The sequence below is a fragment of the Natrix helvetica genome (genome assembly GCF_964273705.1).
Source record: "Natrix helvetica genome assembly, chromosome: 7".
In the NCBI taxonomy this organism is placed as follows: domain Eukaryota; kingdom Metazoa; phylum Chordata; class Lepidosauria; order Squamata; family Natricidae; genus Natrix; species Natrix helvetica.
The window spans coordinates 52,862,226-52,888,013 of record NC_138558.1 but is presented as its reverse complement, the minus strand read 5'-3'; the positions used below and the strand labels follow the sequence as shown (position 1 = coordinate 52,888,013).

At 40.0% G+C, this 25,788-nt stretch overlaps 1 protein-coding gene across 5 annotated transcripts in view; it reads right to left on the bottom strand.

The window, feature by feature from the left end:
• Positions 1-539: 539 nt before the first annotated feature.
• PROM1 (prominin 1) overlaps positions 540-25,788 on the bottom strand; it is a 121,041-nt gene continuing 95,792 nt past the window's right edge. For 2 of the 5 annotated variants that reach the window (XM_081959412.1, XM_081959411.1), the window contains exons 17-29: positions 24,019-24,165; positions 22,194-22,265; positions 21,470-21,562; positions 19,441-19,458; positions 15,994-16,047; positions 15,566-15,646; positions 15,399-15,467; positions 15,125-15,217; positions 13,008-13,123; positions 6,214-6,237; positions 5,794-5,862; positions 3,797-3,836; positions 540-3,085 (exon numbers count right to left, since the gene is read on the bottom strand). In XM_081959412.1, coding sequence (XP_081815538.1) covers positions 3,818-3,836; positions 5,794-5,862; positions 6,214-6,237; positions 13,008-13,123; positions 15,125-15,217; positions 15,399-15,467; positions 15,566-15,646; positions 15,994-16,047; positions 19,441-19,458; positions 21,470-21,562; positions 22,194-22,265; positions 24,019-24,165 — 855 coding nt within the window. In that variant the 3' untranslated portion in view covers positions 540-3,085; positions 3,797-3,817. The remainder of the gene's footprint in view (positions 3,086-3,796; positions 3,837-5,793; positions 5,863-6,213; positions 6,238-13,007; positions 13,124-15,124; positions 15,218-15,398; positions 15,468-15,565; positions 15,647-15,993; positions 16,048-19,440; positions 19,459-21,469; positions 21,563-22,193; positions 22,266-24,018; positions 24,166-25,788) is intronic. The other 3 variants (XM_081959414.1, XM_081959413.1, XM_081959415.1) reach the window with 3 other exon arrangements.

The following is a 25,788-nucleotide window of genomic DNA, read 5'->3' as shown; positions in this document are numbered from 1 at the left end:
TTACTTCCAGAGGAGCTTCTGGGAGGAGATACAGAAATGACTTGAAGTTTGGAAAATTCATCTCCACAAAATGGATTATTCTTCTTACATATCCAGCATTGGGGCAATGCAAAGTATTATGAATACTGATCTTATCCCAATCAAGTTTTGGGGAATGGGTTACATGTTATATATGCATATTTCATTAAATCTACCAACTACCAACTCAAGATATTATTGGAGATTTCATATGAAACCATATTCCAAGTTGCTGTTCAGCTCAGTAGTAAGAGCAGCTATGCTGTTATTTGTCCTTAGAAATACTCTATATCAGAATCTTGGGCCAGAATCTGCTTCTAAGTACTCTAGATTATTCTTGGCAATTGGTCATTTCTTCATCTCGGGCTCCCTGAGTGCTGCTAAAGACCCCCTTCTTTCAACAGACTTTCTAAAGTGGGAAGAGAAAGCAATAATGAAGCTAGGAAAGCACCCCATTCCTTCACACATGCCGACTTCTTCTGATGCATGTCATAATTGAGCATGATCAATAATTTCACACATGCCATCATAGTTTATTATGAATGCCAATGCCCACCAGCACAACTGGAACAAGTTGCTTAAGCAGAATCCACTTACAGTATCTCTGATACACAACCAAGTTTTAATCTTGTTTACCAACTTTTTCCATTTGAAATAAATATCAAGACTTTATTTAAATGATTGAAAGACATTGTCAGATTAAAAAGAATGTGTTAAATCTACAATATTGAATACACACACACACACACACACACTCACACACACCTAACAGATACACTCAACCCTCTTAAATATTCTACATACTGGATAAAAATTATATAAAAATTGTCCTACTATTGAAAAACGTCCTACAGTCAATGGAATACAATCTATTTTTAAACCGTGGTGTTAGGCAGAAGTTTTTAATCACATGGTTTACTCTGATTGCACGGATTACATAATTAAATGATGGATGCATATTAACTGTCCAATCTTTAAGTAACTTAGAATTATTCTTATTAAAATTCAAATCCAGCTTGGAAATATCTGGTGGTCTTCCAAAATGAATGATTGTACATATAGGAACACATTCTCAGTATTATTAGCATATACCACAATTATTTCTTCATGTTCTTTCTGCAATTGTCATTTAATAGTACTGTCCCCTCTTCATAATTGTACAAATCATTCATACTCCGTTCCATTGTTCAAAAACAATGTTGTATCAGTTCATTACTTTACACACTGGAAAATAAGAGTCACACCTTTGGCAATGTGGGCCACTACAAAGCAGCTCTGAGATTTTCTGAAGCTTTTCCTTTAAATACTGTTTTTCCCCAAAAATAAGACCCAACCTTAGTTTCTTTTCGGCTCCAAAATGAGCACTAGGGCTTATTTTCAAGGGATGTCTTACTCCCTACTCCCCATGTACCTCAAGAATACCACTTCTGCTTGCTCACGGTGGGACAGGAAGCTGAGCTTCTGTGAGGCAGGAGATGGAGCTGCCCACACACCTTGCACCAGCTTACCTTAGGACCTCTAGAGCCAGGCTACCCACACCCCAACACTAGCCTCACCTTGTGGTGGCAACTCCAGCAGCACCATCCAGGACCTTGTGTGGTTGCCGGCATACTTCTTCTGCTTGCTTGCATGGCCACAATGGAGCAGGAGGCTGAATGATGTGGTGATGTCATGGCCACAAGGCAAGGTGGGAGTTGGAGCTTCCCCATGTGCCTCACTCTGGCTTACCAGGCCATCCACACCCTGACACCTGCCTAGCCTCATAGCCACAGCACCAACACATCACTCAGCACCCTGCTCTCTTGTGGCCGCACAAGCAAGTAGAAGAAGTGAGCCGGCAGCCACACAAGGCCCTGCTGGACGGGGCTGGCAGAGCCCCCACCATGAGGAAAGGCAGGTGTCAGGGCATAGATGGCCTGGCTGCAGGGCCCTGAGGTAAACTGGTACAAGGCATGTGGGGCAGCTACCCTCTGCCTTGCCTCACAGTCAAGCAACCAGATGGAATGGGCAGCCGATTGGTTGAACAGGCGCTGAAGTAGGGCTTATTTTGGGAGTAGGGTTTATATTGGGCACATGCACAAAAACATGGTAGGACTTATTTTTGGGGATAGGGCTTATTTTCAGAGAAACACAGTATCACAAATGTAAGCTTAACACAGTTTCTGTGATTGAGAGAATCAGACATTCACATTTTGAACATAGTGGAGATTTACAATATTTAGATATTTCACTGAAATGAATCAGTTGTTGTCTTCCGGTGCATCTAGACACTTTACTGAAGCTTCAGATAAATTTTTTTGGGAATATCACTTCTCATATTACAAAAGATCCCCACTGCTTTTTTTGTCTATCTGTGTGTTCAGAGACAGACAAGTCAGCCATACATTGCTCTCCTCACATAGATATATGTTTCAGCTTAAATAACAATACTGTCTTAAATAGGAATTCAGAAAAAGTAATATTATCCTTCATTTACATTCATATTTCTGAAAACAACACAAGACAGTATCCATAGTTCCATAGTTGCTTTTTTCCCCCTTAATTTTTAACAGCACCAGGGAAATGCTGATCACTGAACAGGTTACTTATGAAAGATAACAAATGTTGCTTAAAAGTCTGTTCCGAGACAGTTGTAAAAAACTCAGGTACAAAAGCCTCTGTATTCAAATGCATTTTTCATGTAAACATATTTTTATATAGCGTACAAACATCATTGGATATTTTAAGAAGAATCTAATTCATTTTGAACAAACTATTCAGGTGAAGCAAAACAAAATAAAATGAGGATCATATCCACTTAGACCTGTTTCATTTTCATTTATATGGTACAAGAAAAAAAATGAAAATAATTTTATGAAACAAGAACAAAACCCATAACAGATAGGATTTAATGGTTTCTTGGCAGCAAAAAACGAGACGAGGTGGCCCAATTGCCATTAACCTGCCTTCACTTTATGAGCAAAGATTCAGTAATTCTTTTTTTTATGCAAGATTAGTTTGCTGTGCTGTCTTCAAACACAATGGTTCAGCTGTGCTTTCCTTGAGAAGAAACTGTTGTTTCCAGAAGCTGAAAAGAAAGTCAGAAGACAAAATTCAGGATTTTCAGGATTGTCCCATTACAAGAGAACAGAGGTGAAATCACTTTTCAGTGATGGTGGAAACATGAGCATAACTGGACTGGGGTAGAGCCATGTTTAGTTAGGAATAGGGAAAATGGCAGAGGTCTCCATGACAACTGGTGCCTCTGAGGGGGGATTTTAATCTTTCTAATATAACAGAAGATTGAAAAAAATATATACCAAGAGGCCTAGGTTTATCCAGCTGTCTGTCCGTCCATCAGCATGATCTCTCTCTCTTTCTCTGAAAACTGAACTGTCTAGGGCCACAAAGTTGATATGGCAGACAAAGCCAACGCAAAACAAAAGCACGTCTAAAGATGGGCTGGAGAGTCTAGGGCTGTGGAGAAGATCATCCTCGTTGTCATCCCCCAATGCCCCTCCAACAGGAAGGTTAATTCAAAGACACTGCCTTCTTCCACCATCTGGAGGTCATGCACCAGATGGAGGACATCTGGTGCATGAGCTCCATCATGCACATACACTCACATGAAATGAAAATACACACACAAGTGAAAAGGGCCACCACTTTCAAAAGTTGAAAACCATTTGGAAAGTCTTGCCCCTCAACATTTTCATCTATGTTAACATTTACATGAACCCAGATGTCCACTTTTTAAGACCATCAAAATGTAAATAGATAAATAAGCTATGCAACTTACGGTTAATAGTTCCAGTCTGAGTTACCACTGTTCCACAGAGCTAAGAGGGGGGAAATCCACAAAAATATAAATCTGTGAGGCAATAACTACATAAATATGGTAAGTCAGGAACAATACAATATAGAAACTGAAGAGTGAAAAGGTGCTTTTATTACCCAGTTTTATTCTGTTTCCTAGGTTGGAAATGCAGCCACAATGAGGTCATGCTTTTGTGATCAGAAAAGGCACCAGGGCATTGAGGCCTCAAGGTTTTTTTTGAACAAAAATATAAAGCTTTTTATACCCTGTTTCCCTGAAAATAAAACCTCCCCGGATAATAAGCCCAATTGGGCTTTTGAGCACATGTGCTTAAAAATAAGCTCTCCCCAAAATATTTTAAGCCCTCCCCCTGAAAATAAGCCCTCCCCAAAAATATTACAACACAGTAGCAGCCATGAGGTGTCCACGCTTGCTGCCTCCTGCACCTCAAAAATAATAAGACCTCTCCGAAAATAAGGCCAACGTTTATTTCAGGGGTCAAAAGTAAATAAGACCCTGTCTTATTTTCGGGGAAACATGGCAATCCACTAAGAATTGAGAACATGCAGATTGAAAAAGAAGATAAGGAATGACTAGGGAAAGAGAGTGAAGGTTATAAAGCTCTGGTATGAAGAATTGGGGGAAAGGAGTTCAAGAGCTGGTCTTTGCAATATCTCCCCAATGTGCCCCAAAGATCCTTCAGCACAGATGTCCATGGTACGACAGAAAGATGAAAGGAAATGGATGCTTGAAAGAATGCTAACTGATTTTCTAACATGCATTCAACAGATTTCCATGTCAATATCCCTACAGAGGACAAGTTTTCACTTATGGGTTTTCAATGTCTATTAATTTTTAAAATTAGAAATACTGATGATTTGTGAGGGAAGTAGATTTGGAGTTTGAAAAATTCAACAGACAGACGTCCTCCATTTTAGAAATTAGCACCTAACTGCAAAATTGTCCAAAATTGGCTTCTTCTGTTTTTCAATCTTTCCCCTTAGGAAATATTCTTGTGGAACTTTGCTTTACTTCCAAAAGCTGGTTCTCAGCACATCTATGCTGGAGGAACTTTGGGGCACATGTTACAGATATTGCAATTGGCTAGTCATTGTTGCTAGGGGAAACTAGAAGGGACTTAAGGTTTAAAAAAGTTAATGTTTTCTTAAAATATATTCCAAAAGTTTGGAATCTTTCACTCTATAAAGCACTTATGATATATTGCCATTGGACTGTGGCAAGAAGCCTAATCAGATGCTCATCAAAGAATAATAGTATCCTAGACTAATTGTTGTCTACCATGAAATTTGTCAATTCTCAGCCTTGGAATCAACTGGGTTATTAGCCAGGATAATATGATTCTGTCTAGTTTAATTCCTTGTTTAAAAATTGCATCATAATATGGAAATAAGAGAAGAAATATAACTTTTGTAGTCTAGTGTCTACTTATTTATACATGGGCTTTTATATGATAACTATAATTTAGGAATTAATGTATTTTTATTTCCTTGTTTTGTTTTTAATATTTATCTAATATTTCCTACAGTTTTGCTCTTTGTTATTTATGTGTGTGTGTGTGTGTGTGTGTGTGTGTGTGTGTGTATGCATGTATAGCTTTATTTTTAAATGATATAGGTTTTAAAAATAAAATAATGGTATATGTACACTGCTATTTAATTTATATATAATTCAAATGACTATGGCTTGTTTTTTTGTAAAGAAATATTTGCAATACTTTTCAACTTCAAACAAATGTTTTGAAAAAAATTGTGGGTTTTTTTTTTGCAGTTATTAAGTAGTGAAACCAATTTCACTATTAAAATTATATTTTAGAGGATATAATGTGCAAAAAACATAGTCAAAGAAAAAAGTCATGCAAAAAGAAAAGATGTTGACTTTAAAATGTGCAGAAATGTATATGAATAATACAAGAAACACTAAGAAGACTTAAAAGATGGGCCGTTTTAAACTTGGTTTACCTTGTCATAACTGGATTGTGTATACCATATAATTGCTCTTTATGATAACCAATATTACCATTTTCCAAACTGTAATAAAATAAATACATGAGGAAAGGAGTGGGTTAATGATGAAATGCAATTTAATTCAAATTGCAGTTACAAGAAGGTAATTTTAAAAAGGCATGATTTGAAATGATGAACCTGTGAACTCTATGAAATTCCCTATGAAGGGGAATTCTACAGAATGTTCGATGTCGAGATATTTTGAACAGACAATTTTGTAGCTACGTATGTAGATAAAAAAGGCAGTGATATTGGGGGGGGGGGGGGAATCAACAATCCAAATATGTTATGTTTGAAAATGCCAAAAGTCCATAAAAAACCAAAATCACAATTACTCCCACTTTACATGCCATATGATTAATAAAGCTTTCTTACTTTTTCATGGGCATAGTTTCAACTCTACAAAAATAATAATAAGAAAAAAAAAAGAATTATCACATTATTTGTCAAAGAAAATGTTTGGCATAGCAGTATTTTTTCTTTTTTTGCTCTTATATCAAAAGTGTGATGTAAACGCAATCTTCATCCCAAAGAAACAAATTAGAATAACAGGGGGGGGGGGGGAGAAAAGGTACTGGATAAACCAGTGTTTCTCAAACTTGGGGACTTTAAGTCCTGTGGACTTCAACTCCCAGAATTCCCCAGCCAGCTATGCTGGCTGGGGGATTCTGGGAGTTGAAGTCCACAGGACTTAAAGTCCCCAAGTTTGAGAAACACTGGGATAAACCTACCAAAAATTATTTCTAAAAGGAAAAGTAGAGATAAGTGAAAACTCAGTAAAAACAGCTATCAAAGTGCCAAATCCCTAAGACAGATGAACTGCAAGACGAAAAAAGAGAGATCTTATTATGCAGAGCAGGACATAAATTAAGAGCTATGGCCAGGAAAATATGGAAATAAGTATCAGGAATAATTTCAAGATGTGGCAAAAAAAAAATCAACATGGCAGCCATAATAGGCCTATCAAAGAGCTGGTAGTTTTAAAATTATTTATTAAATTTATTCTGGAGAATAAATCGTGTGCTTTTCTGTGCTGACCCTTCGAATTTTGGAGGGCAGCCCCTCAGCTTTCTCTTCTCTTCTTAAGGCTAATCATGCCAAGTTCCTTCAACTGGTTTGTGTGGGATTTAGCTTCCAGGGTTCTCACCATCTTTTTGCTGTGACTGTCATCTTGATTGTGCCTGCCATTCTGATTGTTTTGGCTAGACCTTGCAAATATATTCCTAGCAAATATAGCAGTTTTGGTTCCATGTGTGATCCTGTTGCATTGTGGCTGTTCGTGGAAGGTTCTCCAACCTACTTTCCCTGCAGTTCTCAGAGAGATGACAAGAATTGTCCCCAGTTTCAACTTGTAGCAGTGGCTTTACTTGTGCCCTTGTGTATATCAGTGAGCACTGATGCTGGGAAGGAGATTCTGCAAAATGTGCCTTTCCTACCGACTCTGTTTATCCTCATTGCTCTTTTGAGGATCAACAGAAACAAGAAAATGTATGGACTCTGGCATTCTTGGTATTCCCCAAAAATAGCTGCATTCCTGAAAGAATACAGTTGTGTAGGATTTTTCAACAGTCATTAGGGGGTGGATGTGAGGAAGCGATAGTGCTAAAACATGTAAAGCTTAAATTGCTTTGGATGTCAACCTATAGTATATCTCCATAATGTGTTATTGTCTTTTCTTCCTTTTTTTGTTATAATGCTCATCATCCACTGCAAGGAGGAATTTAGTATTTCAAAAGAGGCACATTTTTATAGGTTTTTTTAAAAAGTCTTTGCTCTTGGGACTTCTGGCTGATGTCACAGTAAAATAGGACATGAAGTGTGGGTCTTTGTGCTCCCACACTGAGTTCTTCCCATTGGAGGGCTCCAAAAGGAGCTAAAGCCACCCTGTAGGGGTGGTGAAGAAAAGAGGAGAAGAGGCAACCATCATGGCTGTCATGAAGCTGGGACAGCCGAGGCAACAAATAAATTTGCAGGAGCAGTGTAGATGAACAGTGACTGAAGCTGGGTGAGAAGATTACTTTTTTATTTAGACCATAAACTTAAAAGGGAAAAAAAGAGAGGAAAATCCAGGAAAAGAGATTCTTAGAACTATTTCTTAAAGTGGCGAACAACCATAGAGAGAAAAATCCTAAACCCGGAAGAAAGGAACTAAGGGGAGAAAAGCTAAAGACCTTTAAAACAAAGAAAATTGGATTTTTAAACTGGGTAGGCATTGTTTTGGAAAGGCATTACAAAATGCTGGAACTATCTACTTGAATCTACTTGAATAGCTGACTTTGCTTCCATAAATTGAACTAAATTTGGATTAATCAATTTATCAGACTTGAAACAATGCTGAAACCTAAGCTGAGGCCACCATCTACTGGTGAATGGAAAATATACCATATCCCTACAAGACTAGGAAAATTCTTGATAAGAGAAATAAACAACATTCACCCAGTGGAATGTGGTGATACTTACTGTTTTATGACTATCTATTTTATGATTACTAGAGACTCTATTGTGAGAATAAGGAAGACTCTTAAGTAAAGGGACTCTTGATTTGTGGAAACTGCCTGGACTCCTTAAATGGAACTGATTAATAGTCCTGAGATGTAAAGAATTATGATTATTGAACTTTCTGAGGAAGCAGGACCAGGAAGATGGGGAGGAGGCAGAAGCAGACATAGCAGAAGGAGGAGGAAGAGGAGGAAGGATGTGCAACTCAGCTGTTGCAAACCAGTTGCAAGCACAGCTGCTGGAGGACTTTTGAACTGGGCAAGAGGGATTTGCATGTGTCAGCCTTACTGTTTGAGGAAATGAACAAAGCCTTCAACTGAATGAACATCCAGACTTCCAGAGCCTATTGTGTGAGGGGAGGAATGAGACCCATGGAGCCTGCCTGGGTGCAAGTGGGGCATTTGCATACAAATGGAGCACTTGGAAATGGAGCAATATTTTAGGGCAATCCTACTGTGCACCTCCACTTTCTTCAACTTGGATAGAGCCTGGCAACGAAGCTGCTGCTGCTGGTGACAGCAGGAACCATCTGAGCAGCCATGATCCCTGCTCCCCAGTCAGCCAGCCCTGCTTGACCTACTTCCCACTTGGCCAGCCGGCTGGCACAAACCCTCACCACTCTTCTCGTCCTCCTCCTGCTCAAGCAGCAGTGGGATCAGTGGGTCTCATTTCTCCCTTAGTGTGATGAGCTCTGGTGGGTTAGATGTGGGTGTGAGGGCTTTGTTCAGTTAAAGGCTTTGTTCCTGCACACGCAAGCAAGCAGCCCACCTAGGCCATGGACGGCATTGGTTCCTGCACCTGGGCCTTAGAGCCAACCTGCATGGTTGCCCTGGAGCCAGTGAGAAACTGCACTGCCGCCTTGCCCAAGCCCTCTAGGTATGTGCCCAGGAGGCGAGTATGTGAGCACTGGTGCCATGGGTGAAAGAGAAGCACTCAGAACTTAACCTGCAAGGCAAGACTGTCCCCGGAGATGCCAGGCCCCGTGCATGCTCACCACCTCCCGGGCGTGACCAAGGGGGCGGGGTTGGGACAGTCCTCTGCCGGCTCCAGAGCAAGTGTGCAGATCTAAAGCTAGCCACATACTGTCCCAGATGGCCACTGTCACATTGCAGATTGGTGCCCAGTCAGCCTGGATCAGGATAGGCTGCCACAAGCCAGTCCTTTGCTATTTCCAGGGCAGGTCCAAGGGCCTTGGGTTTGACAACCCTGACTTAATGGAACTGATTGCAAACCTGTTAGCAGAGGCATTGCAGATTGAAAAACCGTTAATAGAAGAAATCAATCAAATTTACAGATTAAATTCAAGCTATGCAAGAAGATACAAAGTGCCTAAGGAGGTCCACGTCAGATTTGTCAAAAGATGAAGTATTGAAGAAAATGAGGAAAGAACCACTACAATATAGAAGAAAAGAAATTACAAAGTTGAAACAGATCCCTTGGAAGATAAGAGATCTAAGAAAACAAAATTAATTTTTGACTACAAAGCTAAATGAAAAAGGAATAAGTTTCAGGTGAATGGTTACAGAGTGGATCCTAATTAACTGGAATTCTCAAAGATACAGATTGGGCTCCACCTTCAAGGCAGAGGAGTTACATGCGTGCATGAGAGACATGCAAGTGTCTCTCATGCACGCATAAGGTGCATAAGAAGATAAGGAAATTAAAAAAACAAAACAGGTAAAAAAAACAACAGAAGCAGAGGTGATATTCAGCAGGTTCTGACCAGTTCCGGAGAACTGGTAGTAGAAATTTTGAATAGTTTGGAGTACTGTTAAATACCTCCTCTGACTGGCGCCATTCCCATCTATTCTCTGCCTCCTGAGTCCCTCCTGATCGTGAGGGAATAGGGATTTTGCAGTAACCTTCCCCTAGAATGGGGAGGGAATACAGATTTTACAGTATCCTTCCCCTGCCACGCCCACCAAGCCACGCCCACAGAACCAGTAGTAAAATGTTTTGAATCCCACCACTGAACAGAAGATACAGTGCTGCAAAAGGAAGAAGATAAGGAGAAAGAAAATATAGATCAAGAAGAAGGACTAATGAAAGAACAAAGACTGAAAAGGACCACTAGGAAACCAAACCCTAAATATAATTAAGCAAAGTGGAAAAAGGAAATAGGATCCTGTCGATGAACATAAATGGACTAAATCCCCCTGCTAACCAAAGGAAATTTTTTACACAACTATGAAACTTGGACAGAAATAATTTGTCTGCAAGAAACACATATAAAGAAACAACACTATAAACTCTTAGAATGCCCCAAAATTGGGAAACTATACTTCTCATCAGCACACACACATAAAAAGAGTAGTCTTATGTATATCAAAGAGTCAATGGACTTCAAACAGATTTACTCAAATGACGAAGGAAGAATCCTGATGGTGAAAACAATAATTAATAAAAAAGACTCTGATAATACCAAAGTATGTACCAAATAATAAACAAGAAAATTTTTACCAAACATTACATAACAAAATATTGGAAATGGAATATCAAAATGTTTGCCTTCTAGGAGACTTCAGTGCGATTATGGATGAAACACTAGAGTATAAAGTATTAAAATAGAGGGGAAAGGAAGATTCCTCCCCAGGCTCCATCTCCCAGGCAGATGGAGCGTTTTGGGCAGACGGAGCGAGAGCCCAGGGCCAAGCTCCCCTTCAAGTCTGGATGGATCATAAAAGCCTGGAAGTGTTGAAGGCCCCCCGGAAGCTATCCCCTAACCAGATCTGGTGGGGCTGATACTCTAACTGGTTCAACTTCACACTCCAATATCTTGTCAGGGCGGAAAAACTTCCTTGCAGATGATATCTCCCACAGACCACTGTACTATAGTGCCTGAGACGTTGTGGTGACGTCCATCATCCTATCCCAGCAGCATGACTCTCACCCAACAAGCGATGCCCCAGCTAGAGCCAACCCAAGACTTAGCACAACCTTTAAAAGATGCTCTAAATAAGAGAATGGTTCCAGCACCACAAAGATGACCTATCTGTGAGGGAGGGGTTGGCATGGAAGGGCATCAAAATATATGTCCAAGTCAGCCAGTGGACCTGGATTTTACTGAGGAGTCATCATGTTAGGGCAGCAGGACATTTTGGGTTTGTAAAGACCCTGTATCTAGTGAAGAGACAATTGTGGTGACAAAAGATGAAAAAGGACATAGAAGCTTACGCGGCCAGCTGCCCAGTATGCGCTTTGATGAAACAAATGCCCGGGAAGCCCCCATGGGTTACTGCAGTCAGTAGCCAACCTAATAAACCCCGGGAGGAAATCTCCGGGGTCTTTATTATGGACTTGCCAGAGAGTGTGGGGAACACTGGAATTTGGACCGTTACAGACTTATTCTCCAAGCAGGAACATTTTGTGGCATGCTCATTCTCTCTGCCTGAACCCTGGCAAAGCTGTTCATACAACATATCTACTGACTGCATGGAGTCCCAAAGTGCATCATCTCAGATTGTGGGGTGCAGTTCACCGCAAAATTTTGGCAGGAATTCTTTAAGCTGATTGGCTCCTCACAGGGCCTTCGCTCCACCTACCATCCCTGTACCAATATAGTCTATGAATGGACCAATTCAGTGTTAGAACAGTACATGAGATGTTATGTCAATTACAAACAGACCAATTGGGCCGAATTCCTGTCTTTTGCAGAAGTGGCATATAATAACTCTGTGCATAGTAGCACAGGATTTACCCCTTTCAGGATTGCTAGTATGGTGGAGTTTGTGCTGATGCCAGAGATCCCTTAGGACGACCATCTTCGGTGTCGTTGGCTGAGTGGATGGAAATTTTAAAGGAAATGTGGAGTGGTAGTGTGCAGAGCATTACAGAAAGCTAGGGAAACACAAAAGAAGCAAGAAGACAAAACAAGGGCACCACTGAGGAATTCAAGGTGGGAGATAAAGTGTAAAATTTCTCAACCTAAGGAAGCCTTGTAAAAAGCTGGGTCCAAAGTATGTAGGGCCTTTCCCAATTATCCAGATCATAAATCTAGTTACTATAAAATTGCAGCTGCCAAAAAGTCTTAGGCGAATCTACCCTGTATTTCACTGCAGCCTGCTGAAAACTTTATGCAGCTCGAGATTAAGACCCGCTGTGGAAGCACCTCCTCCTTTCTGGTCAAAAGAGAGGAACACTATGAAATTAAGGAGATTCTTAACTCCTGGTACCATAGAGGGAAACTGCACTCTAACTGAAATCTATTTCTTCTGCTTGATTAGGTTGCCTGTGGTATACACCTATACACCTATGCCAATGTCATTCTTTTTTCCTTTTATTTTAACCCCTTATGCATTCAAGAAGTCTTTCATCCTTGGTTTTGTGAATTTCTGTAGAGATATAGTGATACACATGAGGTTTTTCCCCTTAAACCCCAAAACATCAGGCATGTTTTAAAGCCTGTGCATCCTGCAACTCTTAGGAGCCTAGTTTTTCTTACATGTATCCAAATATAATAGTTCGGCCTATCCCATTCTTTGATCCAATTTTGGAGAAAAGTTTAAATAATTCCAAGCAAAGACATCCCAATCAGTTTTTACACCATCACACAAAGGGTCACTGTGAGCTAAAAATGTTTCAGCTTCTTCTGATAATTTATATATCCATTCAATTTCCATAGCCACACCATCCTGCCAACTGCTACTTTGACTCATTCTACTTTTACTTACTCATCGTACACGTCCTCAGTATCCATCCTGCGGTAGAATTTGGCTAATTTGACCGCACAAATAATGGCAGGGATCAGCAAGATGCAGCAGCCTCCTAGTCCGAACCAGAAGGCATTCTGGCAGAAAGGAAAAAGAACAATTGGATTCATATCTAATCCAAGCTGCTTGGAATGCTTCTTCCTCATTCCTTCTGTAAGCTTCATCACAAAGCTATTCATCCTTTTTCACTTAGGTAAAAACACCAAACTAGAGTCATTTGAGTATCCTAGCAATAAACAAGCAAAACCTCAATTTTAAGAAGGATGGAAATGTGTGTTTCAATGGATGCAGTTGTTCAAGTATAGTTGCTAAGCCCTCCAACTTAGCAAAGGCATTTACTCTCATGAGATCACAGGCCATTCAGTCTTTTCTTCCATGGAAAGTTTACTTTAGCCTTGAATGCAACTTCCTTCTTGTTTTGCTCCTCCAGGATACAATACAATACAGTACAATAGCAGAGTTGGAAGGGACCTTGGAGGTCTTCTAGTCCAACCCCCTGCCTAGGCAGGAAACCCTATACCGTTTCAGACAAATGGCTATCCAACATCTTCTTAAAGACTTCCAGTGTTGGGGCATTCACAACTTCTGGAGGCAAGCTGTTCCGCTGATTAATTGTTCTAACTGTCAGAAGTTTCTCCTCAGTTCTAAGTTGCTTCTCTCCTTGATTAGTTTCCACCCAGTGCTTCTTGTTCTGCCCTCAGGTGCCTTGGAAAATAGTTTGACTCCCTCTTCTTTGTGGCAACCCCTGAGATATTGGAACACTGCTATCATGTCTCCCCTAGTCCTTCTTTCTCTTAAACTAAACATACCCAGTTCCTGCAACCGTTCTTCATATATTTTAGTCTCCAGTCCCCTAATCATCTTTGTTGCTCTTCTCTGCACTCTTTCTAGAGTCTCCACATTTTTCTACATCGTGGCAACCAGAACTGAATGCAGTATTCCAAGAGTGGCCTTACCAAGGCATTATAAAGTGGTATTAACACTTCACGTGATCTTGATTCTATCCCTCTGTTGATGCAGCCTAGAACTGTGTTGGCTTTTTTGGCAGGTGCTGCACACGGCTGGCTCATATTTAAATGGTTGTCCACTAGGACTCCAAGATCCCTTTCACAGTTACTACTGTTGAGCAAGGTACCACCTATACTGTACCTGTGCATTCCGTTTTTGTTGCCTAAATGTAGAACCTTACTCTTTTCACCATTGAATTTCATTTTATTAGATAGTGCCCAATGTTCAAGTTTGTCAAGATCCTTCTGTATCTTTAGCCTGTCTTCTGGAGTGCTGGCTATTCCTGCCAGTTTGGTGTCATCTGCAAATTTGATGAGTTCCCCATTTATTCCCACATCCAAATCATTGGAAGCTTTTCCCTGTGGAATCGGAACCCCTGCAGAGCCCTAGGGTAGGCCAAACCACAGAACAGATTGTAAAACCATAAGCAGATGATGTCAGGGACAAAACCATGCAAAAAGAGTCCTCCAGATATGCTATCAGCTTCCAAGAATCATGTGCGATTCCCAGAAACTGCCATTTTTTACACAACACTTTTCAGTTTTATGACATCATAAATCATTCTGCTGTGAAGCTCTGATTTAGGAAGAATTCTAAAACAAAACAAAAACTGAGATTTATAAATAGCTGGACAGCTAATTTTAAATGAATCAAACTCAAAAGACAGCAAACTACTTTGGTTTCATATTTAAATGGCAGTAAAAAAATTTTTTTTCTTGACTTGGTATTTTCAGATAACTAAAATACACACACACATTTGTGCAGGCATATTTTTTTTCTTATTTATACATTTTCCCCTTATCTTGATAAAGATATTTTCTTTATATCTTTCCTTTATCTTGATCAAGACATTTTTGAATAAGGCTGGTTATCTGAGTCCATTTTAAAAGAAATTTGTTTTATGAGGAATCCAACAGAAAGTGACAAAAATCCACAGGAGAAACAATAATAGAAAAGCATTTTCAAACTAATTGGCTTCTCCGCTCTAAAAAAGCAGATAGTTTCTGGCAGAGAGATGGTTTAAATAAAGTCTGCTCCAACACCCACATCCTCCCCTACTTCCAGCTTACCAAAGAATCCATTACATAGCTGCACAGAAAAATATCAACAGCGGTATCAATCGTATTTGCAATTGGTTTACAGGTTGCTACTTGTGTAGTAATCTGCAAGAGATAGATACAGATTTAATGTTTTAATGTGTCCATGAACATGCTTCTCCACACCCGTCTTAAGACAGAAATGAATTCAAATGTATTCAATTTTGATTCTTGGCAGCCTCTGCCATATTTGATCTAGATTTTCATAACTGATGAGAAAACAAGCCAATAAACCAAAAGGTCTTACCGAATCCTTCACCCACATTGAATACTGCTCAAAGTAACCTAAGATAGTATCCATATATTTCTTAGCTTCCTTGAAAGAAAGAAACCATTGTTAAGAAGCATATAGAATCCAAAGCTATGTTCAGTGTAAGGATTTGTTTTAAGGGTTACTATGACAAAAATATTTACCTGGACAATTATAAATGAAGCATTGTTGCTTATAAGATGTTGAGTGGCTTCAATGGCACTGATTACACTTCTCACTTTTTCCTGGAAAAGCCAGAGAAAATACCTTAAGTGAAGAATTAAGGGCTTGAAACAGTGTCTACCAAGACGCTGGATTTTTTTTTAAAAAAATCTACATCTCCATAGTTATTTTTTTTAAAAGGATTACAATCCATAGTAGGAGATTTAAAAAGCAAACTAGAAAGATCACTTATCTTTTACTTAATTTCCTATAACTGGAGATAATGTATACTAAAATGTTCTGCTTATTCTTTAATGTTTAATTAAAACTTTTAAAAAACCAATAGCCAGTTTTTAATAAAGGTAACACATTTGGCAAAACTGAGAAATAAATATTCATTTATTCTAGAAAATAAGAAAGAAAAACTTACTGGAAGTTCTAATGAAGTTTTCTGTAGTAGCCGAATACTCTGGTTTAAAGTACTCTGGTTTAAAATAAAGAAAAGAAATATTTTATCTTTAATAGCTTGAGCCATACACTTCTTTAAAAAAAACAAAACAATTTTTATTTATTTTTGAACAAAGACAAACAAACATAAAAATAAAAAGCCATCTTCCATTACAAATTGTAGAAAGTGTGTCAGTTGGTTACAGTATTTCCATGTATCTCTTCCATAGTCATCACCTGCTTTTCATATCAAATCGCATATTTTAAATTCACATATATTCATGTATATTACGATTATTATATCTCAACCTTAATTTGACTATAATTGTTTTTACATCCTCTTATATATAATATTCAAAATCTAGAATAGGATTATATGATATTCTATTAAATCATCCTAAAATCATCCAATCACAATACATCTTTATAACATATTCTAGATAAAGCTTTTAAACCTCCTCTCATGTTCTCCGTGGGTTGTTTATATAAAATTTCATATTATCGAACTAATATATCTATATGTATTGTTATCATTATTAATCATTATTTAACTATAACTATTGTCACTTCATTTTATACATACGACTAGTAAACTACATTTAGCTTAGTTTTTATTATACATTTTCATTGCATCAACCTGTATCTTTCCACTAATAGTGCAGTCTTATATCTCTTGTCATTTGTAGCATTAATATTCTAGTTACTTTCTTGATAAATCTTGTATGAACTTCTCTTCGCAACATGTTGGTTCCTTTCGTATCTCATAAAAGCTCGAAACCCAGCATCTGCTCTTTCCATCAGCTTATCTTTGATTATCACTGGTGCTTCTGTCATGATTTCTCTCCTTATCACCGTCTGGCACATCATCATTATTTTTCTCTCTTTTCTTCTTCTGTGCTTTGAAATCCGGGGTAGAGTTCCAATCCATCTATCTCCCCTTTCCATATTCCACTCTTGCCATTACCAACCACGCTCACTTTGTTGTCAGTATCCACAGTTTTCTTATCTCTTTGCTCATTTTTTTCTTCCATTTTTTGAACTCTGTCCTCCACATTCTTCATTTGATAAACATCCTCAGTTTTTCCATCAAATTTTTCTGTTTCTATTCCATATTCTTCCATCTCTTTTCAATTCTTTCTGTCACAACTAATAGATTTTGAATTTCAAACATAATCATTTGCAATGTTACAGTTTCTTTTTCCTGCTGCGCCATTGTTCCAATTTTGCAGGCACTGCCACTATAGGATTCAAGGCTATTTTAATAAACTTCAAACAAGTTCATTTATTATCTTTCAAGTCAAAATGTTGTCTTCCCTCCAATAGCTAGTGATAGAACTCCCAAAAAGCACCTGTATAAACAACTTGTGCTCTTCCTACTATCAATCTCAGTAAACAAACTGAAAGAACCTTGAATCTCAAGTGATCAAAGAGAAAGAAGAAAAAACACTGTATCCAGCCTCCAGCCTCCAGCCTCTAAGTGGCAGTGTAACTGCTTTTCCTCCTGTTGTTACAACCCTCTTTATAATCCTTCTTATTTTCTTCTTTATATTCCAAGCTTAAGAAAGAAAAAAAAACCTTAAATGGAGATTGAAAACAATCCAATCAATCCAATCAAGCATTATAAAAAAGAAGGAAATTTTTAATCCATAGGTATAAGCAAAAGTGAAAAAAGAAGAAGAAAAAAATTAATCCATTCAGTTTAAAAAATAGGGAGCCTTTGCAAAAATTCCATCCATGAAAAAAAAAATAGAAACAGGATAACACACTAGGTTTAATGTAGATTAATTTCGCTGCTTATAGTTTTTTTGGGGTAGTCTCTTTTTCTAATAATAAAATTTCCTCACCAATTCGACACACTTTCTCTTTTCGCTTTCTTCCCATTCCGGAGCTATCCCAACTTCAGCAGCTTCATTAGCTGCGTTTCTGTCACCGGAAAAAAAAGCTATTCCTGGATCTTTCAGGGACTTTGCGGTGTCCCTGAGATCAGCAGGCAGTGCCTTTCTCAATCACCGTCTCTTCAGGACGGTTTAGGTCCAAATGGACCATCCAGCGGCAGAAATATTGACTGCGATCTCAGAGCACCAAAATTACACGTCATGCCGTCACGACGTCAGCCCCTTTCCCCGAGCCATACACTTCTTATGCCATTGGTTTTAATGCTTACTATACAATAAAGGGATGTGTGTGTGGAGTTGTTATAATTGTGAAAAGAAAGACATGCAGCAATTGTACCACAACTAGTTTGGTTTAGTACACTCAAAATATAATTAATGCATACATTTATTATGCTTATTTGGAGGGTGGTCCTAAAACTGCACTTGTTTGCAGCAAGAACAGAAGTTTATGTTAAGTAAATGAAAGCATTACTTTAAAGCAATGTTTCTCACCTTCAGCAACTTTAAGATGTGTGGATTTCAAATCCCAGAATTTCCCAGTCAGCATGTTTTAGAAACACTGGCAGCTAGAAACTGCATTAAACTCACTGATTATACTTTATACAGTCACATGCTAATTTAAATCAAAATATTTCTATTAAAGTGCAGAATTACATGTTATACAAACAATGAAGCCATATTATGGGCTGTGAGATTTTCACAACTTGCTGTTCTGTAATGTGGCTACAAATAATACAGAAATAATCGAAAGTCCTTGTATCCCACAACACCACGTGGTTTGGGAAATAGATTTGATTAACTCAGTGAGTGCTGCAGAATACAGTTTAAAAGCATTTACTTTGGTGGAGGTTTCAGAGTTGGGGGAATTTCCATCTTGGTCTGCTTCTTAGAATTCTTCTTCTTTATTCAAGACACTCAGGGTTTGCAAACATTCATCCATTTGCCCAATTATTCCAAGGGCAGATAGTGGGTATTTTTTCTGCTTATTTTTTTTTTCCTTAACAGCAGTGGAGAATAAGGACTGAGATGGGATGCTGTTCATATGCTTAAATTTTACAATCCAAGAAGAAAAGCACAAACCTGCTGAAGGTTATAGAAGCAGCTCAGCAATTACAGCATGACATAATTCTAGTTTTTTCCTGTCTCTTACCACACTAGTGTATGTATCATGCAGTTTAACTAATTGGCTACTAGTTAGTTATCTATACAATTATAAAGGGCCAGCATTAAAATAGGTCTTTGCATGTCTCGGTGACAAGATTATAAAAGTATACCACAATTATTTTCTTTACAAATCTATGTAGCCAGTGTTCGTGATTTTTAACATGCTTTGATGCTTTTAAAAATATTTCTAGCTATTGAACTAACATTCAACTTTAGCAAAGGCAAATTATTGTGAAGTCTTTGATGCTTTTTACTCTTTGCTTCAACTGAAGTCAAGCTTACTTACATGCTTAATAAAGACAAACAGCCAATGGTCTGAAGCAACTTAAGCTAATCATTCAATTTCAGTATAAGAAAGAAAAAACACTTACCCTAGCTCTAACATATTTCTTGACAGCCAGTTTTTGAAATAAGAGATTAAGAATGATCAAAATTACTCAGCAGGAAAAATTATGGAAAAAACAATAAAGTAGAGTAGGCTTTTCAGAGAGGAAGATAGTCAAGACAAAATACGGCAACATTATTAGAAAATTAGCACAACAGACATGGGGGGGGGGGATAAAAACTTCCGAAATCAAGCAAGATACAGAAATCCACGGCAATTTTCATGACTATTCAGCTCACAACCTCTATGCTAGAGGACTTCTATGCTGGTATAACAAGAAAGGTTAATTTAATAGTGGAAACACAGAGGAGGGTTGCTCATTTCTTTACTACCAGTTTGGCCGCACTTGCATGCACGCTTGAACACACGATGCTTCTGCGCATACAGAGAAGCACCTTGGCAGGTGGTCAGAGCCTCCCACCGCCACTACTACTGGTTCGGCCGATCCGGGCCAAACCGGCAGCAACCCACCTCTGTGGAAGCAAACTAAAAATGTCTTTCTCAGTTAAGTGCTAGAAAAAAAATAGAAACATAATAGTATTTAGCTCAGTGGCTAAGACCCTGAGCTTGTCGATCAGGAAGGTCAGCAGTTTGGTGGTTCGAATCCCTAGCGCCGCTTAACGGAGTGAGCTCCTGTTACTTGTCCCAGCTTCTGCCAACCTAGCAGTTCAAAAGCACATGAAAAATGCAAGTAGAAAAATAGGAACCACCTTTGGTGGGAAGGTAACAGCATTCTGTGCGCCTTTGGCATTTAGTCATGCCAGCCACATGACCATGGAGACATCTTCGGAGAACACTGCCTCTTCGGCTTTGAAACGGAGATGAGCACCGCCCCCTAGAGTCGGGAAGGACTAGCACATATGTACAAGGGGAACCTTTACCTTTACCTATGTTCACATAGGAAGGCATCCTCTAGTTTAATGAGGTCTATAAATGGTCTTGCAGGTTCAAAAGCACTATTTTATTCTAGAAATGACTTTATGAGAGTTAAATTTTTGAGGAAAATTTGCTGTTGAATTTCAAAATCTATCATCAATCCATCCTTCTATCCATCTATTCAAGCAGCCGCCTAATTTGTATGTACGCTGACTCCTAATTAGAACAGAATCACAAAATCATAGAGTTGGAAGGGATCAATGAGATCATCAAATTCATGCATATACCATCCCTATACAGCCCCTGCTTGCAAATTTCCAGCGGAGGAGAAATCACTCCATGCAATGTGTTCTGCCAATTGCCCACTCTTACTCTCAATAAATTCTTCCTAAATTCTACTTTATATCTACATCCTTGAACTTTTGCCCCATTTCAGTGGTGGGATTCAAAAAATTTTACAACCGTTTCTGTGAGCGTGGCTTGGTGGGCATGACAGGGGAAGGATACTGTAAAATCTTCATTCCCATCCCACTCCAGGGAAGGATACTATAAAATCTCCATTCCCTCCCAATCAGCTGGGACTCAGGAGGCAGAGAATAGATGGGAGCAGGGCCAGTCAGAGGTGGTATTTACCGGTTCTCCCAAACTGGTCAGAACCTGCTGAATACCACCTCTGCCCCATTTGTTTTAGTATTCACTTCTGGAACAAGTGAGAATAAATCTCTGCCCTTGATATCTGAAGATAGTCATCACCTCCCTCTCCAGCCTCTTGTCTATAAGCTAAACATACCCAGGTCTTTTCACCATTTGCCATCAACCCTGAGGACCCCAGGAAACTGATGAAATATTGAGTGGGTTATTATTAACACACAATATTTCTTTCACCCAATATTTCCTCGTTTTAGTTTTGTTTTTAATAGATGTTAATGTTTTAATTATAATCGTTTTGTATTTAGTAATTGTAACTTCTTGTATGCTGCCCAGAGTAATTTGCTTTGTGAGATGGGCAACTATATAAATTTGACACATAAATAAATAAGCAAACCAATAAACAAATCTCGGTAATCCTTCTCTGCACTTGTTCCAGTTTATCAATGCAATACATTACAGATTCCAATACCACTGTAATTTTTTTTTACCATTCCTTGTTCCAAAGGAACAACTTGCTGGTTATGTATCAGCCTCATTGTATTTGCATGTCCTTTCAAAGCGTTTTCTAATGCTCCTTTGGGCTGAAAATGCAAGGAAATAATTAAATGTATAGTTTCCAACATGTAGATTATTCTGCTGTTATTAAAGAGCAGAAAAGCAGCAATATCAGAAAAGAAAAATGATATTCCTTCTTTTCCTGCCTGCATGCCTCCACTTAGAATAATCCATTTATCAAGGGAAATAGATGCTTTCATGTGATGCAAACCCAACCATTTTTTCAACAGATAAAAAAGTGCAAATGCCTGCTTACTGAGAAGTTTCATTATAAATGTGAAATATGAGATTTCAAACCAGCATCTGATTAACAGGAACATTTTTTCCCCACTAAATTGTCATGTTCCTGTTAAGATGAAAATCTACACTCTTCTGAAAGTGTTCTAGGTGGTCTTGTGGGGGTCTTTAAAAAAGCAAAACAAGTTTTCTAACGTGAACCTGACTCTTTTCTCTTAAACAATTATGTTCTGCAGACTGGGCTTAGTTATTTTGGGGCCCAGCATTATCCATGACTTTCAAAAGACGTTTTTGAACCCTTGCTGTAACTCCAAACCCTGAGAGCCCAGGAACAACGGCTAGAGAATGTTCTGTATTTTACATGCTTTAAGATAGCCTCAGCATTCAGTAGTTTACGACAGGGTCGCTCGTTCAACTTACCAGCTGATCTGCTCTTGCTTCCAAATCATTAGCATATAACAATAAATCAATTTTGGTGATGCTCTTGTTAATCTAGAGAGAGAAAATCAGGCAGCATTTGACTTTGTAGAGGGAGAACAGGGTTAGTCTGTAGCAGCAAAAATCAGTCTGGTAGTACAACAAAGGCTTTATAGAGCAAAGACAGGTCTTCAAAAAGTGCAGCTGAACTCTGAGGAAGGCTTTGGTGATGAAAAAGGAGCCGCGGAGAGCTGTGCGCACACCTCCAGGCCCCCTTTTTCGCCACCAAAGTGATTGAGGATTGCATCCCTATAGGCCTCAGCAGCCCTTTGCAAAAAGCCTTTGCCAGTAGGAGCAGAGCTTTAGAGGGAGTCTTTCACCCCCACCACCCCCAAGCTTCTCTGGTGCCGACAGAGGCTTTTTTCAAAGGGCCTAAGCCTACAAGAACGCAATCTCCTTTGCAGGCTTCAGCAAGGAAATGGCAAATGGAGGGAAGGCCTGATGAAGTCCCCTGTTCTCTACAAATGCATCAAAAATCTAAAGCAACGAATTAGGCAAAGAAACCACAACAGAGAGGAGATCTTCACCAGGTAAGTGATTCACCACAGGCAGAGTGCCTGTGAAGACCCAGGGTGGTGGTGGTGAATAGGCAGGGAGAATGTTCCAGAGCCTTTGCGGTCATTCAGAAGGGCGAACAACTGCTGTGGTGCTGCAACATTCATAATTTCAGGACTTGCTCATAAATGCTAGGGAGCACTTATCGCGTAACTTTGAACACTCACAAATGGAACGCCTGTAACCCAGGGATTACCTGTAATTACTTTGTTTTCAAAATGAGTCAAAGTACTTTGTGTGTTGATGATACAGTATATATTTGAAGAAGAGACTGGACAGCCTGGACAATCTGGAATGGTGTAGGGTTTCCTGCTTGAGCAGGGAATTGGAAGTTGGACTAGAACCGTGATGGGAAACCTGTGGCGGCACGCGGAGCCATTTGTTAGGGCACCCCAGGCGTTGCCCTGCCAGCTCCAGCGCACTAGTGCGCTGGCCAGCTAACTTCAGCTTTCTTTTTCGGCTGTTTTTTGCTCTCCGGAGGCTTCTCTGAAGCATGCTTTTTTTTGCCCTCCCCAGGCTCCAGAGGCTTTCTAGGAGCCTGGGGAAGGCGAAAACAGCCCCCAGACCTCCCTAGAGGCCCTCTGAAGCTCCTGAAGCCTCCGGAGGCTGAAAAACCACCCAACACACAAACCGGAAGTTTGGGAATTGACTTCCGGTTTGCGCGTTGAGCCGTTTTTCGTGCTCCATAGGCTTCAGGGAAGCCTCCAGAGGGCAAAAAACGCCCCTACGGACAAACCGGAAGTCACCATTCCCGAACTTCCGGGGTTGCCAATAGGGCCGTTTTTTGCCTTCTGGAGGCTTCAGGAGCTTCAGAGGGCCTCGGGGGGGGGGGGGGCTGAGAGGATGTTTTCGTCCTCCCCAGGCTCCTAGAAAGCCTCTGGAGCCTGGGGAGGGTGAAAAAAAGCATGCCAAAAGTGAGGGGGAGCACTGCTCATGCATGCATGCGTGCTGGGGGCGTGCGCATAGCATTATGGGTGTGGGCATGCCCACTCACGACCTCCCTGCGCTCCCCCCACTTTTGGCACGTGATCCAAAAAAGTTTAGCTATTACTGGACTAGAAGATCTCAAAGGTAACAGTTGCTTATAGCTATTAGAATAAAGCAAAGTGAAAAAACACCTCCCTGTCAGGTGTCTAGAATTAGAAGGTTAATCATTTTCCATCTCTTTCTCCCATCCCAATCAGCTGAAAAACAGTTTAGTCAGCCCCCTTACCTCTGACAGGTATGCTTCAAAGCTGATTTCATTTATTCCAGAAGAACCAAAATTCAACAGGTTCTCTTTCCCAGTATTGCTCAGTAAAACTATATTGCTTAAATTTATATTGATATGCTTGATTTTAAGTGACACATCTTCTGCATACTGTGGGAAAAAAGAAGCAAAAGGAAACAATTTTCAAATTTTGATGCCTCTCATTACCAAGTGTCATACAATTCTTTCTTGGAAGTGCCTCGTACCTATCACATACAATAAATCAGACTACATGTCAGGTCTGCCCATCTTCAGCACACCTCTCTTCGCTGGCATCCTGGCATAAAACACAGTGGGGAGGAATGGGGAGGAGGATGGGAAGTAAGTAATAGACAGGGGGACAAGGGAGAGAATGACAAGAACCAGAGGTGTCAATCCGGAATGAACCATCTGATCAAGTGAGTACCGCGAGAGTGGAATGTGAAACTGCACTGAAGAGGTGCTAAACCTCAAAGCCATTCCCCAAACATCTAAAGTGAACATGATTTGACACTGAGGGACTGGTTAAGGGGAGGGGCCAGGGAAGTGGGATAAATGCAGGGTTTGGGTGGGAATATTCAGATCCAGGTTTGCATATGCTGTAATTGTTGGAACTTATGGTAAAACTGAACCTTTCACTTCAACAATGGGGTCTTTCTTTCCTAAGTGTGCAAGTTGGGACAAGCCTGACATTAAGCTGGATATGCAATAGCGGTTCGCTGCAGACACGTATCTACTATGGGGACTGTGCACAGACTGTCTGTTCATGAAAGCAAGCAGGAGGAGATGGAAGCTTGGGAAGAAGCCACTTTGAGATCACGGAGCAGGGGAGATTATCCTGAGTTAGAGGAGAAAGTAAAGGCTTTCAATTACCAACCAAAGGTCGCTGGGGACGGGAAAAATGAAGCTTGGCAGGAGAGGACCTCAGGGGTAACATTTACCTAAGAGAGTAGTGGGAGCTAACCAAAAGCCCATTGCACCAAAGGAGAATGTGGAGTGGCGAGGGGCAAACTGGACCCCCATGATGCCATCTTTGAGCAGACTACTGACTTCCTGAGGGACACTTTTGAAAATCTCCAAACCTACAGAGCCCAAAAATGGCCAGCATCACCACCTCCCTGTTCCTCCACGGAAAAGAGAATGCAGGCACCCTAACTCTAGGGGTGAAATTTAATGGCGACTCGAAGCAACTGGTGTTCTTCTTAAATCAAGTCTGGACCTACTGGACCAAGTCTTGAGGAAAGCATCTGGAGCCTGGGGAGGGTGAAAAACAGGCCCAATGGGCCTATCAGATGTTCGTTTCAGTAGGTCTATTGGATCTGTTATTCGCCCTCCCCAGGCTCCGGAGGCTTTCCTGGAGGATGGGGAGGGCAAAAACAGCCTTCCCTGGCCCTCCGGATGAAATACCAAGCTCAGCTTGGAAGCGAGCAGTGCGGCGCATGAGGGGGGGTTGCATGTGCATGTGGGGGCGCACTTTGCATTATGGGTGCCAGCACACATGTGCACTATCATGAGTGCGCGCTAGCATTTTTGGCACCCAACAACAAAAATGTTAGCCATCACTGGTATAGAATCTCTTCCCCAAGCATAGGGATGGACCAAAAGATCTCCAAGGTTGCCTCCAACTTGTTATTTTATGTTCTATGTTCTAAATCTGCAAGGCTAAACAACTGGATCAGAATACCCCAAATAATCCCTTTTTCATGTCAACCCATCTAATGGCTGCAATAAATCCCTCTAGATCCACATCCTTGG